The sequence below is a fragment of the Scyliorhinus torazame genome, chromosome 10, assembly GCF_047496885.1.
Source record: "Scyliorhinus torazame isolate Kashiwa2021f chromosome 10, sScyTor2.1, whole genome shotgun sequence".
Taxonomy (NCBI): domain Eukaryota; kingdom Metazoa; phylum Chordata; class Chondrichthyes; order Carcharhiniformes; family Scyliorhinidae; genus Scyliorhinus; species Scyliorhinus torazame.
The window spans coordinates 74,249,190-74,265,064 of record NC_092716.1 but is presented as its reverse complement, the minus strand read 5'-3'; the positions used below and the strand labels follow the sequence as shown (position 1 = coordinate 74,265,064).

The 15,875-nt window shown below is 42.0% G+C and overlaps 1 protein-coding gene across 2 annotated transcripts in view; it reads right to left on the bottom strand.

Moving 5' to 3' along the window:
- Positions 1-5,512: 5,512 nt before the first annotated feature.
- fto (FTO alpha-ketoglutarate dependent dioxygenase) overlaps positions 5,513-15,875 on the bottom strand; it is a 637,435-nt gene continuing 627,072 nt past the window's right edge. For both annotated transcript variants that reach the window (XM_072518265.1, XM_072518264.1), the window contains one exon: positions 5,513-5,640. In XM_072518265.1, coding sequence (XP_072374366.1) covers positions 5,621-5,640 — 20 coding nt within the window. In that variant the 3' untranslated portion in view covers positions 5,513-5,620. The remainder of the gene's footprint in view (positions 5,641-15,875) is intronic.

Genomic DNA, 15,875 nt, shown 5'->3' with positions numbered 1-15,875 from the left:
GATAGCACTGTCGGTGACACCTCCCATCACTTTGTTAATGATTGAGAATAGACTGATGGGGTGGAAATTGGCTAGATTGGAGTTGTCCTGGATTTTGTGGACAGGACATACCAAGGCATTTTCCCACATTTTTGGGTAGAAGTTAGTGTTTTAGTTATACTGGGACCGCTTGGCTAGATGCACAGCTAGTTCTGGAGTACAAGTCCTCAATCTCACAGCTGGGGTGTTGTCAGGGTCAATAGCCTTTGTTGTACGCAGTGCGTTCAGCTGCTTCTTGCTATCACATGCAGTGAATCATACTGGTTGAAGACTGGCACCTGCGATGACAGAAACCACAGGAGGTGGCCGGGATGGGACATCCACTTTGCACTTGTTGCTGAAGGTGGTTGCGAATGCTTCAGCTTTGACTTATTCATTTTTGAACGAACTTCCTGTCATTGAGGGTGGGGTTGATTTTGGAATCTTCTCCTCTGGTTATTGTTGAATCAACCACCACCATTCACAACTGAATGTGGCAAGATTGCAGATTTTCTATCTGATCCATTGGTTGCAGGATGGTTTACATCAGTCTATAGTATGCAACTTCCTGTCTCACATGGATGAAGTCCTGTGTTCTAGCTTTAACAGACTGACATTTTTAGGTATGCCTGGTACTGTTCCTGGCATTCCTTCAGTGTTGGGTCCCTGACTTGATCGTAATTTAAAAAAATGATTTGCTCATGGAATGTGGGGGTCGGGAGCAAGACCAGCATTTATTGCCGATCCCTCATTGCCCTTGGACAGATGGTGGAAAAGGTAGAACCACTGTAGACTATTTGGTGTAGATACCCCCAGTGCTGTTAGGAAAAGAGCTTCAGGCTTTTGACCCAGTGATAGTGAAGGGATGGCGATACAGTTCCATGACAGGATGATTACGTAATTCTGAGAGTAACTTGGAGGTGGTGGTGTTCCCACACAATTGTTGCCCTTGTTCTTCTAGACGGTGCAGGTCGCAGGTTGGAAGGTATTGTCGAAGAAGCCAGAGTGAGTTCCAGTGGTGCATTTTGTACATGGTACACACTGCAGCCACTGTGCGGTGAAATGGAGGGAGTTAATGTATAAGGTGGTGGATGGAATGCACTCAAAGGGCTGCATTGTTCTGGATGGTGTTGAGCTTGAACATTCATTCGGGCAAGTGGAAAGTATTCCATCACACTCCTGATGGAGTGTGTCTTGTAGATGATGTCTGAGATTGAAGGCCAAGAGCAAGAGCACACATCTGAGGAGAACGTGCTTTCTTGGTCTAATGCTTGCAGCCGTCAGGTCAGAGGCTGCCATGTGGGTACTGTACCTTAGAGGGCATTATAAAGGTGAGATCTGCAGGTGGTGAGTCAACAGGCATAAGTGGGCTGCAGACAGGGGAGAGGAAAAAGGATAGCAACTCGCCAGAGGACAAAGTCACACACAAGTGCTACTACAGAGGACTCAGGTGAGGACTTTGATCGATGATGTTCAGGAAAAGTCTGATAGACATGCACACCAAAATACTCAGTTAATTGGCAGGCCTTCCAGAGAGCCTGGTTTGTTCATGTCCTGCTGTATTTTGTCACAGTCCTTCTCAGTATTAACAAATGTTGTCCCCTTGTTCAAGAAGGGGAGTAGAGATAACCCCGGTAACTATAGACCAGTGAGCCTTACTTATGTTGTGGGAAAAATCTTGGAAAGGTTTATAAGAGATAGGATGTATAATCATCTGCAAAGGAATCATTTGATTAGAGATAGTCAACACGGTTTTGTGAAGGGTAGGTCGTGCCTCACAAACCTTATTGAGTTCTTTGAGAAGGTGACCAAACAGGTGGATGAGGGTAAAGCAGTTGATGTGGTGTATATGGATTTCAGTAAAGCGTTTGATAAGGTTCCCCACGGTAGACTACTGCAGAAAATACGGAGGCATGGGATTCAGGCTGATTTAGCAGTTTGGATCAGAAATTGGCTAGCTGGAAGAAGACAAAGGGTGGTGGTTGATGGGAAATGTTCAGACTGGAGTCCAGTTACTAGTGGTGTACCACAAGGATCTGTTTTGGGGCCACTGCTGTTTGTCATTTTTATAAATGACCTGGAGGAGGGCGTAGAAGGATGGGTGAGTAAATTTGCAGATGACACTAAAGTCGGTGGAGTTGTGGACAGCGCGGAAGGATGTTACAAGTTACAGAGGGACATGGATAAGCTGCAGCGCTGGGCTGAGAGGTGGCAAATGGAGTTTAATGCAGAAAAGTGTGAGGTGATTCATTTTGGAAGGAATAACAGGAAGACAGAGTACTGGGCTAATGGTAAGATTCTTGGTAGTGTGGTGAGCAAAGAGATCTCGGTGTCCATGCACATAGATCCCTGAAAGTTGCCACCCAGGTTGAGAGGGTTGTTAAGAAGGCGTACGGTGTGTTAGCTTTTATTGGTAGAGGGATTGAGTTTAGGAGCCATGAGGTCATGTTGCAGTTGTACAAAACAATGGTGCGGCCGCATTTGGAGTATTGCGTGCAATTCTGGTCGCCGCATTATAGGAAGGATGTGGAAGCATGGGAAAGGGTGCAGAGGAGACTTACCAGAATGTTGCCTGGTATGGAGGGAAGATCTTATGAGGAAAGGCTGAGGGACTTGAGGCTGTTTTCGTTAGAGAGAAGGTTAAGAGGTGACTTAATTGAGTCATACAAGATGATCAGAGGATTGGATAGGGTGGACAGTGAGAGCCTTTTTCCTCGGATGGTGATGTCTAGCATGAGGGGACATAGCTTTAAATTGAGGGGAGATGGATATAAGACAGATGTCAGAGGTAGGTTCTTTACTCAGAGAGTAGTAAGGGCGAGGAATGCCCTGCCTGCAACAGTAGTGGACTCGCCAACACTAAGGACATTCATTGGATAGACATATGGACAATAAGGGAATAGTGTAGATGGGCTTTAGAGTGGTTTCACAGGTCGGCGCAACATCGTGGGCCGAAGGTCCTGTACTGCGCTGTAATGTTCTATGTTCTACCTCCCAATTTGGTGTCTTCCGAAAACTTTAAAAGTATAATTTTGATTCTCGAGTCTAAATCATTCATGTAAATGATGGACCATTGCAGTTCCCCAAATTGATCCTGGTGGAACACCACTTTTGATCGACAAGGGAGTCAAGGGTTATGGAGGTGCGGACAGTAAAGTATCAAATGGCGGAGCAGGTTCGAGGGGTTGAATGGCTCTTAGTTCTTGTGTTCTTGTATTTGCTAAACCAAGTAAAAACTTTTAACCTTTACCCTTTATTTTCTGTTTCACAGCCAGCTTGCTATCCATTCTCCTACTTGTTCCCTGACTCCACATGTTCTGACCTTAATCATAAATGTGTTTCTTATAAACATGTTTAGAATTTTGCTACCCAGTGCACAGAGGAAATCTACTCTTTGTATTGGTAGTCTTTACCGTCACACATATATTTTGTTTCAATCACAGAATTGTTATGGCGCAGAAGGAGGCCATTTGGCCCATCATGTCTGCACTGGTTCTCCAAACGAGCATTATGGTTTTGTGCCATTCTCCTGCCTTTTCCCCAAACATCTGCATATTGTTCAAGTAATCAGCTGGTAAAGTCGCCCTAGTCCCAGATGACCATAGGCTGCTTTCCCCTTTGAGGGGGAGAGCTGACTGGTGGTGATTTAACCTGAGGATCACCATACCTTAGGCGAGGGGCCAGATTGAGAAGTTGGGGCCTTCATGAATAAGTAATCAAATAATCATCTAATACCCTTTTGAATGCCTCAATTCAACCTGCTTCGCCACACTTACAGGCAGTGCATTCCAGACCTGAACCACTTGTGTGACAAAGTTTTTCTCACATCAAATTTGCTTCTTTTGCACGTCACCTAAGATCTGTGCCCTCTTGTTCTTGATCCTTTTATCGACTTTGTCCAGCCCCCTCATGATTTTGAACATCTATATCAAAACTCCTCTCAACCTTCTTCTCACCAAGGAGACCAGTCCCAACCTCTTCAAGCTATCCGCATAATTAAAGTTTCTCATCCCTGGAACCATTCTTGTAAACCTCTTCTGTATTCTCGTCAATGCATTCACATCCTTCCGATAGTGTGACACCCAGAACTGTACACAACATTCCAGCTGAGGTCAAACTAGTGTCTTGTATAAATTCAGCATAACCTCCTTGTTCTTGTACTCTATGCCCCTATTAATGAAGGCCAGAATACTATATGATTTATTAACTGCTCTCCATCTGTCCTGCCACCTTCAATGATCTATGCATATATACACCCAGGTCCCTCTACTCCTGCACCACTTATAGAATTTTACCTCTTATTTATTATTGTCTCTCCATGTTCTTCCTACCGAAATGTATCACCTCACAGTTCTCTGCATTTAACTTTATCTGCCACCTATCTGCCCACTCCACCAACTTGACTATGCCCTTTTGAAGTTCTGCATTGCCCTCGTCAGTTTACAATACTTCCAAGTTTTGTATCATGCGCAATCTTTGAAACTATCCTCTGCACACCAAGATCTAGATCATTAAGAAATATCAGGAAAAGCAAGGGTCCCAATACCAACCCCTGGGGAACACCCCTACAAACCTTCCTCCAGCCTAAAAAATAACCACTAATCATTGCTCTTTGCTTCTTATTATTCAGCTAATTTTGTATCTGCATTGCTACTGTCCCTTTTATTCCATGAGTTATAATTTTTCTCACAAGTCTGTTGTACACCACATCAACAGCATTCCCCTGATCAGCCCTTTCTGTTACCTCCTCAAAAAACTTCCGCAAGTTAGTTAAACATGATTTCCCCTTTAGAAAACCATGCTGGCTCTTGCAAATCAACCCCCATTTTTCCATGTGATTTACTAATACTATCCCAAATAATTGCTTCGAGAAGTGTGCTCACTAGTGATGTTAAAGTGACTGGCCTGTAACTGTTGGGGCTTTCCTTATAACCTTTTCTGAACAACGGTGTAACATTTGCAATTTCATGCTGGGGTTGCTGCATTTCTTCTCGTAATTCAGCCAAAGAATTGCATCTTTACATCCACTTGCTGCCAAGACAGTGGACAGAACACTATTTAACCAAGAGCCTGTTTCTTGGAGACATACTTGAGATTTGGCAATGTGAGTTCTCACTGAAAAAAATGTCTTCGTTTTCAATGCAGAGGCATTTCTGTCCTCGAACTTCCACCCCATAATTAACATCATGTAAAATGTACAATTACGACAGCTCGTATATCATCCCTGGCTCTTACCTCATTCAGATCGCCACAGTATTTATTTCTGGGAGTTCTGATTTTGCCTTTCACTCATGGTCTAGAAAGGCATTAAAAACACAATGCCACGGAGGGTAACTAATTACAATCCTTTAACCAAATTTAGGAATCCATCCATCTACACTTCTCCCTGGAAATACAGGTACATCATTTGGTTCAGGGTAAAGAAGTGTAGAGTTCATCTGAGTCCTACCTTTCTCAATCTGTTCTGAACGAATAACCAAACAGACAATTCACCTTTTTATATCAAACTTTTATTATAGTGAAAATGTCAATTTGAAGCAGAAAGTGAGAATCTGGTTAGAATGGATTATCTCAGCCAAGGAGTTGGATAGATATTTGGAAGTCAGCTCCTAACGTCTCCATCTGTAAAAAATCCAGAGACATGTAATTAGGACTAATTCATAGCTTGTTTTATCTCATCCATGCTGAAAGCACGCAGTTTAAGAAGGCCTCAGATGATAGGAAGGAAAGAGGAACACAGTTACATATCTTTTGGAGTTGTCCCAATCTGCAGATTTTTATTGAACGGCCCTCACTGTTATTCCACTGATCAGGTTAAGAATAATGTTTAAACAACAATAACTTGCATGTATATACCATCTTAAAGCATAAAAAAGTGTGTCAAGTGCTTAATCATAAGATTTCCTTGAATTCCCATTTGAACAGGTGCAACATATACTTACCAAAAGATTCAGACAGGATATAGTTAACCATGTCTCATTGGTACTTTCCCTTGGCACAGCACACAAGGGAGTGGCTCAACATCTTTACTTGATGCACATTTATATGAGACATGTAGAAATTATACTGAAACCCATTAATCAAATCCTGAGCACGAATTCTTTATCAAGATTTGATCAGCTTGATTCACTTCTTTTGAAAAGACCAGTAAAATAAGGGTGTCCTCAGCCCACAACATAGCTACAATTGCATAATATGGATGTATGGCCTCATACAGGTTTTGATCCACAGGATATCACATTGTGTCAGTACAGTGGACCACTTTTTGTATTATAAACAACTGTCATCCCATTGACATCTGGACCAATATGATGATTCAACATTAACTCGACTGCAACATATTGGAACATCCTGCCCAAATGTATCTTAATTTCCTTCCATTTAAATACACCAACAAACACAAATCAAATAATAAGATTGTGCTCAATAACAGAAGCTCGAGGGGCAACATCTCCTCTTTCAATTAAATATTTTACTACATTCTGAATTTTCCATCAAGTTGGTGACCTCGGGGCGGCATGCGGCGCAGTGGGACTGCGGCGCTGAGGACCCAGGTTCGAATCCCGGCTCTGGGTCACTGTCCGTGTGGTTTCACCCCCACAACCCAAAGATGTGCTGGTTAGGTTGATTGGCCACGCTAAATTGCCCCTTAATGGGAAAACAAACAATAATTCGGTACTCTAAATTTCTTTTTTAAAAAGTTGGTGACCTCTAGAATATTTGACAAAATTGCTCAGGATGGGCACAGCACATGTATTCAGTTACCTCTGCCTATATTCACTCTGCTCCTTTAATATTGATACAAGTATCAAAGCAAAATAGATAAATGTGTGATCATGTGTATTTTAAGTTTGCCCTATTGTATATTTTCTTTTCATGTATGGAATGATCTGTTTAAGCTGCACGCAGAACAATACTTTACATTGTATCTCGGTAGATATATTTGACAATAAACCAATCCAATGAAAGTAAAACTGTCATCAGGAAATATTTTCAGCGTTGAAGAATGGCCAAAACATAATATAAAAGTTTTTTTCCAGATGTGTTAGACACCATAAAAAAGATGGATGATTATCAAATGTAATTTTAATTTTCAGTACATTATTTTAAAAATCAGCAATAAAAAAAATATTTTGACACAATAGATGCAAAAAATTTGAGTAAATAAAAATCCATTATTTTCCTGCACTCGCTGCCTGCTCAGTCATTCATAACATGGTGTGAAACATGCAGACATCTATTTAAAATACATTGCTGTTCATGATGGTTTCCAAGCTGAGTTTGGTATTTCCAGTTTACTGGTAGAAACACATAAATAATCCAGTAGTTTATGGTCATGCTTCAGTAAAGCTAGTCCAGTCCCGGTCATTTTGGAATTACCTACCTGGCAACGCACCAAGTTCAGCATTTACAACATTGGGAAATGTTATTTCATAAAAAATGCTGATGATATTATGTTGAAAAATATTCAAATTTGTATACTGAAGGATGTTATATGACAAAAATTTTCAGATTAATTTGTGGCATTGAAATTCAGCAAAAGATTTGAAATTCAGCGTTACTAACTTCTGGTGAGACATTTTGGATAAATATCCTGAGAATAGTTACATTCATAGAATCATAGAATACCTCCAATGCAGAAGGTGGCCATTCGGCCCATAGAGCCTGCACCGACCCTCCGAAAGAGCACCCCACTCCCCGCCCCATCCCCGTAACCCCACCTAACCGTTGGACACTAAAGGGCAATTTAGCATGGCCAGTGCACCTAACCTGTATATCTTTGGACTGTGGGAAGAAATTGGAGCACCCGGAGGAAACCCACGCAGACACGGAGGGAATGTGCAGACTCCACACAGACAGTCACCCAAGATCAGAATCAAACCTGGGTCCCTGGCGCTCCAAGGCAGCAAGCTAACCACTGTGCTACTGTGCTGTCCACAAATCAATCCTGACACCTTTTACATCCATATTGTACAGTCCAGTTTGAACAATAAGCATTTTTGAATTAAAAGTAACTAAAATACTTAATTGGTACAATGATTATTTAAATTGATATTTCATTGATCATTTTGATGTCTGTGGAATTTCAGATTTTTATTTTACTTTAACCCATATGAGTATTGCTGAAAGAAAGAGACATTCTGTCAAATCTTTTCATCATGTACTCATCAGGACAGTTTGCAAGGATACCAATTGTAAAAGGAACAACTATTTATACTGCATGAGAGGAGAGTGCTGATTAGTTGGCAGTGGACTCTGATTGGTAGAGGCATTGCCATGGAGAATGCACCAGGAAACATTTAAATGGCAAGCAATTGTTCAAATTCAAACCAGGCAGCTCGACTCTGGTTTATCAAGGCATTGTCATGGGGAATTAATCAGGAAATAGCAGAACCCAAACCTTTGTTTAGTTAAAAAAGTTGCAATGTGTGGACATACTTCTTCTGTCTGCAAAGAACAGGGAAAGCTTCAGTGTTGGACTGTCTTAAACAAGCGGTGCAGAATGATCAAGATCTTTATTTTCATATGAAGAGCAGTACTTAGGAAATTACTGGTAAGTACAGCAATTGTTCAAAGTGCATAGAAACAGCAGTTATAAGTGTCATTCAAAAGTACTTTGGAATGAAGAAGGTGCTTCAGACAGCACTAGTCAACTGGCTAGATAATCGCTACTGCACAGGTATTGTTAAAAGGTTTGTTCTATACTTCTTTAATCACACCCGCCATTACTATGTGCTCCCATTCTATTCCCCACAATTTGCTACATGGCTCAGTGTATTTGGGGGATCAATTAGCCACAACATGAAGAATGCAACCCATTCAAACTGGACAGCCTGTCAATATAATTTAAAAAAGGTCAATGCAGTTATTGATGTTCTGCTGCAAGCTGCCACCAGCACATTTACTAAGAACTACATCATAACATATTCTACTCAGGATATCTAGAGGTCAAGAGTTATTATTGCACCAGTTCAGCCAGAAACTATTATGACAAATTATTTAAATGTTTTTGTTTGGATAATCCTTTCGCCGATATCATTGTTTCCTAGTATATTAGGAGGAGGAGAATGAAATGAGATTAAATGCTGAGTTGAGGTGAAGCACTAGATCATCACAGGCTGGATGATCCTGTGCTATTTTCAAACCCTTCATTTCTTCTTTTAAATATTACTGAGCCCATTTTCATTAAAACATCATAGTCTAATCATTCCTGAATTCATACTGGAATTAAAATGGACAATTCAAAGTTGAATGCCACTGCGAGTTCAGAGTTACAGCCTACATAAACTAAAGATGGTCTCCATAATTAAGTAAAAGTAACATTGCTTGGGGAGGTCTTGCTACTCAGTGGGTGGCATCCCTGCCTCTGAACCAGAAACTCCGGTTCAAGTCCCATTCCAGGATTTGATGGCCAAGGAATTTGATGGGGCCAAGAAATTTGATGGCCAAGTCCATGCTACCACAGCAACCCCGACTCCTTGGGTGGGCTGATTGGTTGGTATAGATCAGATTTCTGCCAGTTGCGTGAGGTTCAATCCCCATTCCATCTGGGATGGATCCGAACCCCCCCTCCCCCTCCTTGCCCGGCCCATTGTGGTGCTGAGGGTTGGACCTGCCTTTGGGCAGAGAATTGAAGAGAAGAAAGTCAATGTCTACCAGCCGCACACTTCTACTGTTATCCCCACTGAAATTGTTGATAAAATATTGGTTATGGTAATGAATAAATGGGATTTCCTTTATGTAACAAAAAATAAGAAATATCTATTTGAGGTCACAGTTCACGGATTCTGGCATCAAATTGGTGTCACTGGTTAGAGCTGAAAATATCTCTGTTTGATTCACAGAAATATTTTGGCAATAAAAAAAAGAGTTCATAGAATATCAGAACTCCCCTTCTTTTTTGAACATGTTGACTTTTGCTGAGATTGTGCTCCACATGCCTTAAGTACCTCACCCACCTGCCTATTCTTCCAGTATGAATCTGGATGGTCATATTCAACTCTGGAGAGCATTCTGGGCAAATTTAATTCTGCCATTAGTGACAAACATGCACTGACCCGTAAAAGATAGTGGGTAGTGATCCAGCACAGGACTCTGCCTGATTTCCCCTCCCTGACCCGAGAACTAGACCACCTGAAGCATCACAATTGCTGCCAGAACTACTATCATTACCTAAATATAGGGTGAGGAAAGAATGTGGGAACTTTTGGTATGTGCAGCCTGGTACTGAACCATGTGGTGTTTGTGTATAAATAAGGCAAAGGGACAGCTCCCACTCCAAATGGATGGGAGTTGTTTTCCAGTATTTCACCCAAATAGAATCATAGTAGGAGGCCATTCGGGCCATCAAGTCTGCACCGGTCCTTGGAAAGAGCACCCTACCCAAGGCCACACCTCCACTCTATCCCCATAATCCAGTAACCGCACCATCCTTTTTGACAGCATGGGGCAATTTAGCATCGCCAAATCACCTAACCAGCACATCTTTGGACTGTGGGAGGAAACCAGAGCACCCTGAGGAAATCCACACAGACATGGGGAGAATGTGCAAACTCCACACAGACAGTCACCCGAGATCAGAATTGAACGTGGGTCCCTGGAGCTGTGAGGCAGCAGTGCTAACCACTGTGCCACCATGCCGCCCTAATATAATAACTGTTAATTTGTGAACTACAATATAAGTGTTGGCAGAATATTCAGTCATGGGAACATTAAATCTTGCACTGGCCCGGCATCTTCCTGTGCATTCCCTCTAGGTGCTGCTGCCAGAGTGTTGCAAGAGTGGGAATCTTGTCGATTTCCCCAGCCTAACAGGTCACGATCAACAAAAGCACATCCTCTGAACCACAATTAACAATTAAATCAATTATATCACACATATCAGTGTCCCAGCTAATTCAGTAACATCTTTATTTATAATATCAAGTGATTCAATGCTTCCGTTAATGCAAATATGATTATTATGTTGTGATTGCTAGGAAGTGCTTTTTAAATTCACCAGTATTTTACTTCAAAAGAAACCCAAAACCTCTGCTAGAATATTGAATGATTTGCATCCTTTTTATATCCACACTGAATGAGTGATTGTTGGACACACACAGCAGGTCAGTCAGCACACTGACAACAAATAAGTTAATGGGCGCAATATAACGGACATGATACGTGGCGAGCGTGTTTAGCCTGGTGTTTCCTGGTGCTGGCAGCACCGAGAACGACCCCGCTTTTAAGGACTCTGTTTCATTTCTGGACCTTGAGGAATGCCCTGCCGAGGCCACACTTAGTCCCGAGAGGCTCTGCCAGGTTGCCCGGGTGGCATTGCCAGAGTGCCAGGCTGGCAGGGCCACAGTGCCCGGGTGGCATCAGGGTGCAAGGTACCACCCTGCCCTGAGCCCAACCACCCAGGAGCCCCCGATTGCCTGGGAGATCTCCCCTTCTCGCGGGATCTCGCGAGGTGTGATGAGGACGGCCTCTCGTGAGATTTACCGGCCTTGTCACGTCCCGATCGGGCCCGGCGAGGCCGATAGATTGCGCCCAATGTTTTAAACAGAAAAACCATGGACACTCAAAATTTTAATTTACCTGTTTTCTCCACAGTTGCTGACTGTCTAGCTGTGTTCCAACATTTTCTGTGTTTGTTTCAAATATCCCCAGTTAAAAAAAGAAATTATTTGAGTAATTATTTGGTTTAATAACAAGAATCCTGATGGCCGATTTTCAGAGGAAGGCATGCTATGCCTTACTTAACTGTTCCCTTAACATGAAGGTGTAGGCATACGGAGAGATTTAATTCAGCCACTGACTTCAAGGCAACACCCAGTTACATCCAAAGTAAAAGATGATTTTGACAAAGATAAGGGATTCAAATTATATATTAACTATTGTAACTAATTTACACTGAAGGCAGACATTCAAAGAATGTAACACAAGCAAAGACCCTACTCTCTATTCTTGCCGGAGTCAGTGATTACCTTTCTTTGACAGTCAGAATGAACAAGTACTTGAGGTTAGCTAAACTGCGCCCAGGCAAAGCGAGCTAAAGACACGGCCAGTGTGAAACGGTTTCATTTGTTTTCGTGTTCACAGCTGAATGTAAATCTGACAAGCAGTAACAAAATGTGAAGATGCTAAGAACTGCAGGACAGCCTGAAATGGAATAGGCACAAAGGTCAGCCCAACTTGGGTCTATTTTGCTGAGACATCCCATATGATTCAAGACAATAAAAGTCTTGCAGTCTTTCATAAGCAAACATCCTGGTGACCTATTTTATTAGTAAAATATATGAACCTTGACCCGATGCAAAAATTCAATATTTTCCCCAAATATTTTTTTAATTTATTCAACGTCCCTAGTGGAGTCAGGGATTCTGCAGGATGTAATTTGACATCTGAATTATTTTGAGGCCAATATGGAAAGCTATTCAGAGCCTTATTTGAAGACGTGTCAATCAAGATATCACTTGTGCTGCACAGAAGTACTTCCAAGATCTCCACAGTGGTGATACCCTTCAGACAACTGCAGATAAGGTGAAGAAAACCTTTGCTGAATCTGTCACATTTGAGTGCTCAGAGGCTGTGATAAGAAAGATATTTTAATACCCTCTCGCCTTCCTTTTAGCATCATCTGTTTCAAAATTCATTGAGTTTGATAGCCTCAAAACCTACGACAATATGTAAAAGGTCCTCACGCTCATTTTCTTTTGTGCGGAACTGATTAAGATTTTAAATTATGTTGTTAAATCAAAATGGCAGGCTTGTCCTCAATGATGAGAAATTAAAGCTCTACTCACATGTTTGCTTGTTGAAACAAGTGGCCTTTGCTGACTTTGGTGCGTGCAGGGGCCAGCTATATTAAGCACCCTTTCATCCATTTTAGATGAGATCCGGATGATTGAATTATGTGCAATTGTCAGCAAGATGTAGCATGAAATAAAAATGCTGCCGCCAATTCCTTTTGATTAAAACCTATTCTATGAATATGAAGTTTGAATTTTATATTTTCTTTCTCTGCTGTAATTTGTTTGTATAATCAAACCACGAGACATGAATAAAACCACAGAGTGGAATATGTTGATACAGGAAAATATGACCTATTCAGTTTCAGAGGCTTGTGATCTGCAGGCGAGTTATTTTGCTTAATCCAGTAATCTCCATACCGGGTTTAGGTGTGAGGGATTTCCTAGAAAATAAAACATGTTATTTCAAATGCAAATTTCCCAGTCTAGTCCTTCTGAAATATATCACTTCAACACAGTAATGAACTTAGACACAGCCCATAATTCTGATCTATCCCCCTTTTTCACTTATTGTGGGAGAAAAAGGGATCTTTAATTAACTTCAGCATTTGAATAGGCACACAGTTTTCATCACGGGTAATTGCCTTTGATTGCCTTCCTAATTTACTGTTGCTATTGTAATATTGCTTGGCTTATTCACCAGCTTTAAGCCTGTGACCTTCTCTGGTTTGCAGTGGTTTACATTAGGCATCAGAATGGGTTCAGTCTTCATAAAAATTAATAAACTTATCAATTCAAAGGCCAAGGAAATTGCTGGAGAGTCTAATCTGGCTAAATATCGAGGATCTGGCTTGCATTGGTACGTAACTGTGATAGCATACGTTCTTGGGTACACCTTCAACAACAATAATACTGTGGGCAGCTGAAACAACCATGCAAGCCATTAGCTGATCTTCTTTAATAAGTTAATTACCATAGTTTGTAGCACTAATTATGTATTTAAATGCCTGTCTCACTCGTAAGCAATGGGATTAATTTATAAACACACTAGCTGCAGAGTCATTTAGACATACTGCTTTGGTCGCTCTTCTCGAGATATTTTGCCATTCATGAAAGGAGTCTTGAGAGAAAACACTAATTTTAAATGCCTGTGCGAGAATAGACATGTCTATTCTAAATCATTAAAGCCCCTACAGCATAAAGTTGTCATTGTCAATGGCTGCTGTAGTCTTGTTCCCGGCAGAATTTACAAAGAAAGATTTCAGCATAAAAAAAACACTTGACATGTGGATTGTAATTTAAATTGCAGAACCACTCTGCAGAAAATGCATATTTATTAATTTGTTAATTGACTGACAGCAGCATTTTAAACAAAATTCAAATCAATATTCCAAACAGGGCTAGAAAAGAGATGAATGCGAATGACTTGCACTTTCAATTTGATCTTATTTGCCTCACTTGTTTCGAGGAATCAACCAACCGCAATACAAGATTGTGTCAGGTGATCAATGCCAACAATCTACTGGCAGGTCAGTTAATAAACAGGCTATGATATTCCAACATTTACAAAAAGGGTGACATTCAATTTAAATGGAGACATGAAAGAGGTTTGAAGAGAGTTAACCACCACCTTCATCCATCAGAAATGGCAGAAGAACATGCATGGTTGGGCCCACCATTTAATGATGGCTCCCTGCATACCTTCCTCCAAGCTCTGAGTGACTGTTCACCCTGTAGGGGGAAAATCTCTCCACCTGACAAAGCCTGGAAGGAAATGGCAGAGATGGTCAGTAACTGTGGGATCATGTGTAGGACCTATCTGTAATGCAGGAAATGAGTAAGTGACCTTCTACGTTCTGCAAGGATGAATGAGGAAGCCAACCATCACTGTGCTCGCACAACAAAGCATCTGGTGCATGTGGGAAGTGCCAGTCAGGGCTGTGCTCCCCTACAATGTCAACTGAACCCTGCAAAGCTCTATGGGGGTTGGAAGGTAACCTTCAAAGGGAGCAATGCCACAATGTTCAGTGGAGGAGGATCAGAGACAATGGGTTTCTACCTGAGGAGTTGATCCATCCAGATTTGGAATTCATAATTCGCCCATTATATTTCTAGGAGAGGTGGGCCCACGATGGTCAATGACAGGTGGTGGAGTACCAAACTTGGCAGTGCTGATGAAGATGGAGGAGGTCATACTGAGTCTGACAAGGGTGCAGAGGAGAGACCAAAATTAGTGCTGAAGGTGGTAAGTTTCATCGGGACCCTCTTTCCGCAATGGCGGTGATGAGGTCTTATCGGGCCGGGGGAAGGAATGGGTGTATCTGGGACACTGGATGGTCAAAACATCTGGGCCATGCATCACATGTTGCAAGTCTCTATCTGAGATGAAGCTACTTTTACTCAAGTGGTCATCCTCATTATTGAGCTGCGCTCATCCACCTAATTTCTCCAGCTGGTCACTCGGTGCCCAAACAGACATAAACAACAAGGGATTACTGTTAACCTCTGAGGAAAAAGAGGGGAAACACCCAATTATTTATTTTTTTCCATTAAGGGGCAATTTAGCGTGGCCAATCCACCTAACCTGCACATCTTTTGGGTTGTGGGGGTGAAACCCACGCAGACATGGGGAGAATGTACAAACTCTACATGGACAGTGTCCCAGGTCCTCAGCGCCGCAGTCCCAGGGCTAACCACTGCACCACCGTGCTGCCCAAGAGGGGAACTATTAGGGTGCACCATCACATGCTTGCTCCACACCTAGATCCAACTTAGATATTGGGCCTCGGTGGGTTTGCGTGCATCTGCCAAAATGGTTGCACTTACTGGTTTGAGCATTGCAGAATAGCCGGATCATCTGTCTGTGGCTGTGACAGCCCAGACCTCCAACTCTCGGAGGAGTATGGTAGAGCAGAGACATGTTGAACGTCAGATAGACAACGAACCTCTGAAGTCATCGTGAGGAGGCAGAAGTTGGATGCCCAATGGGAGGTCCATGAGAGTATGTGTGCCCTACATGGACAGTGGGGGAGTCCATCCAGGCCATGAGCATTGTCATCACACTCTCTTCTGAATGTGTGACTTCTTACAGTGAGTGATTGGTAATTCTTAGGAACAGAAAGT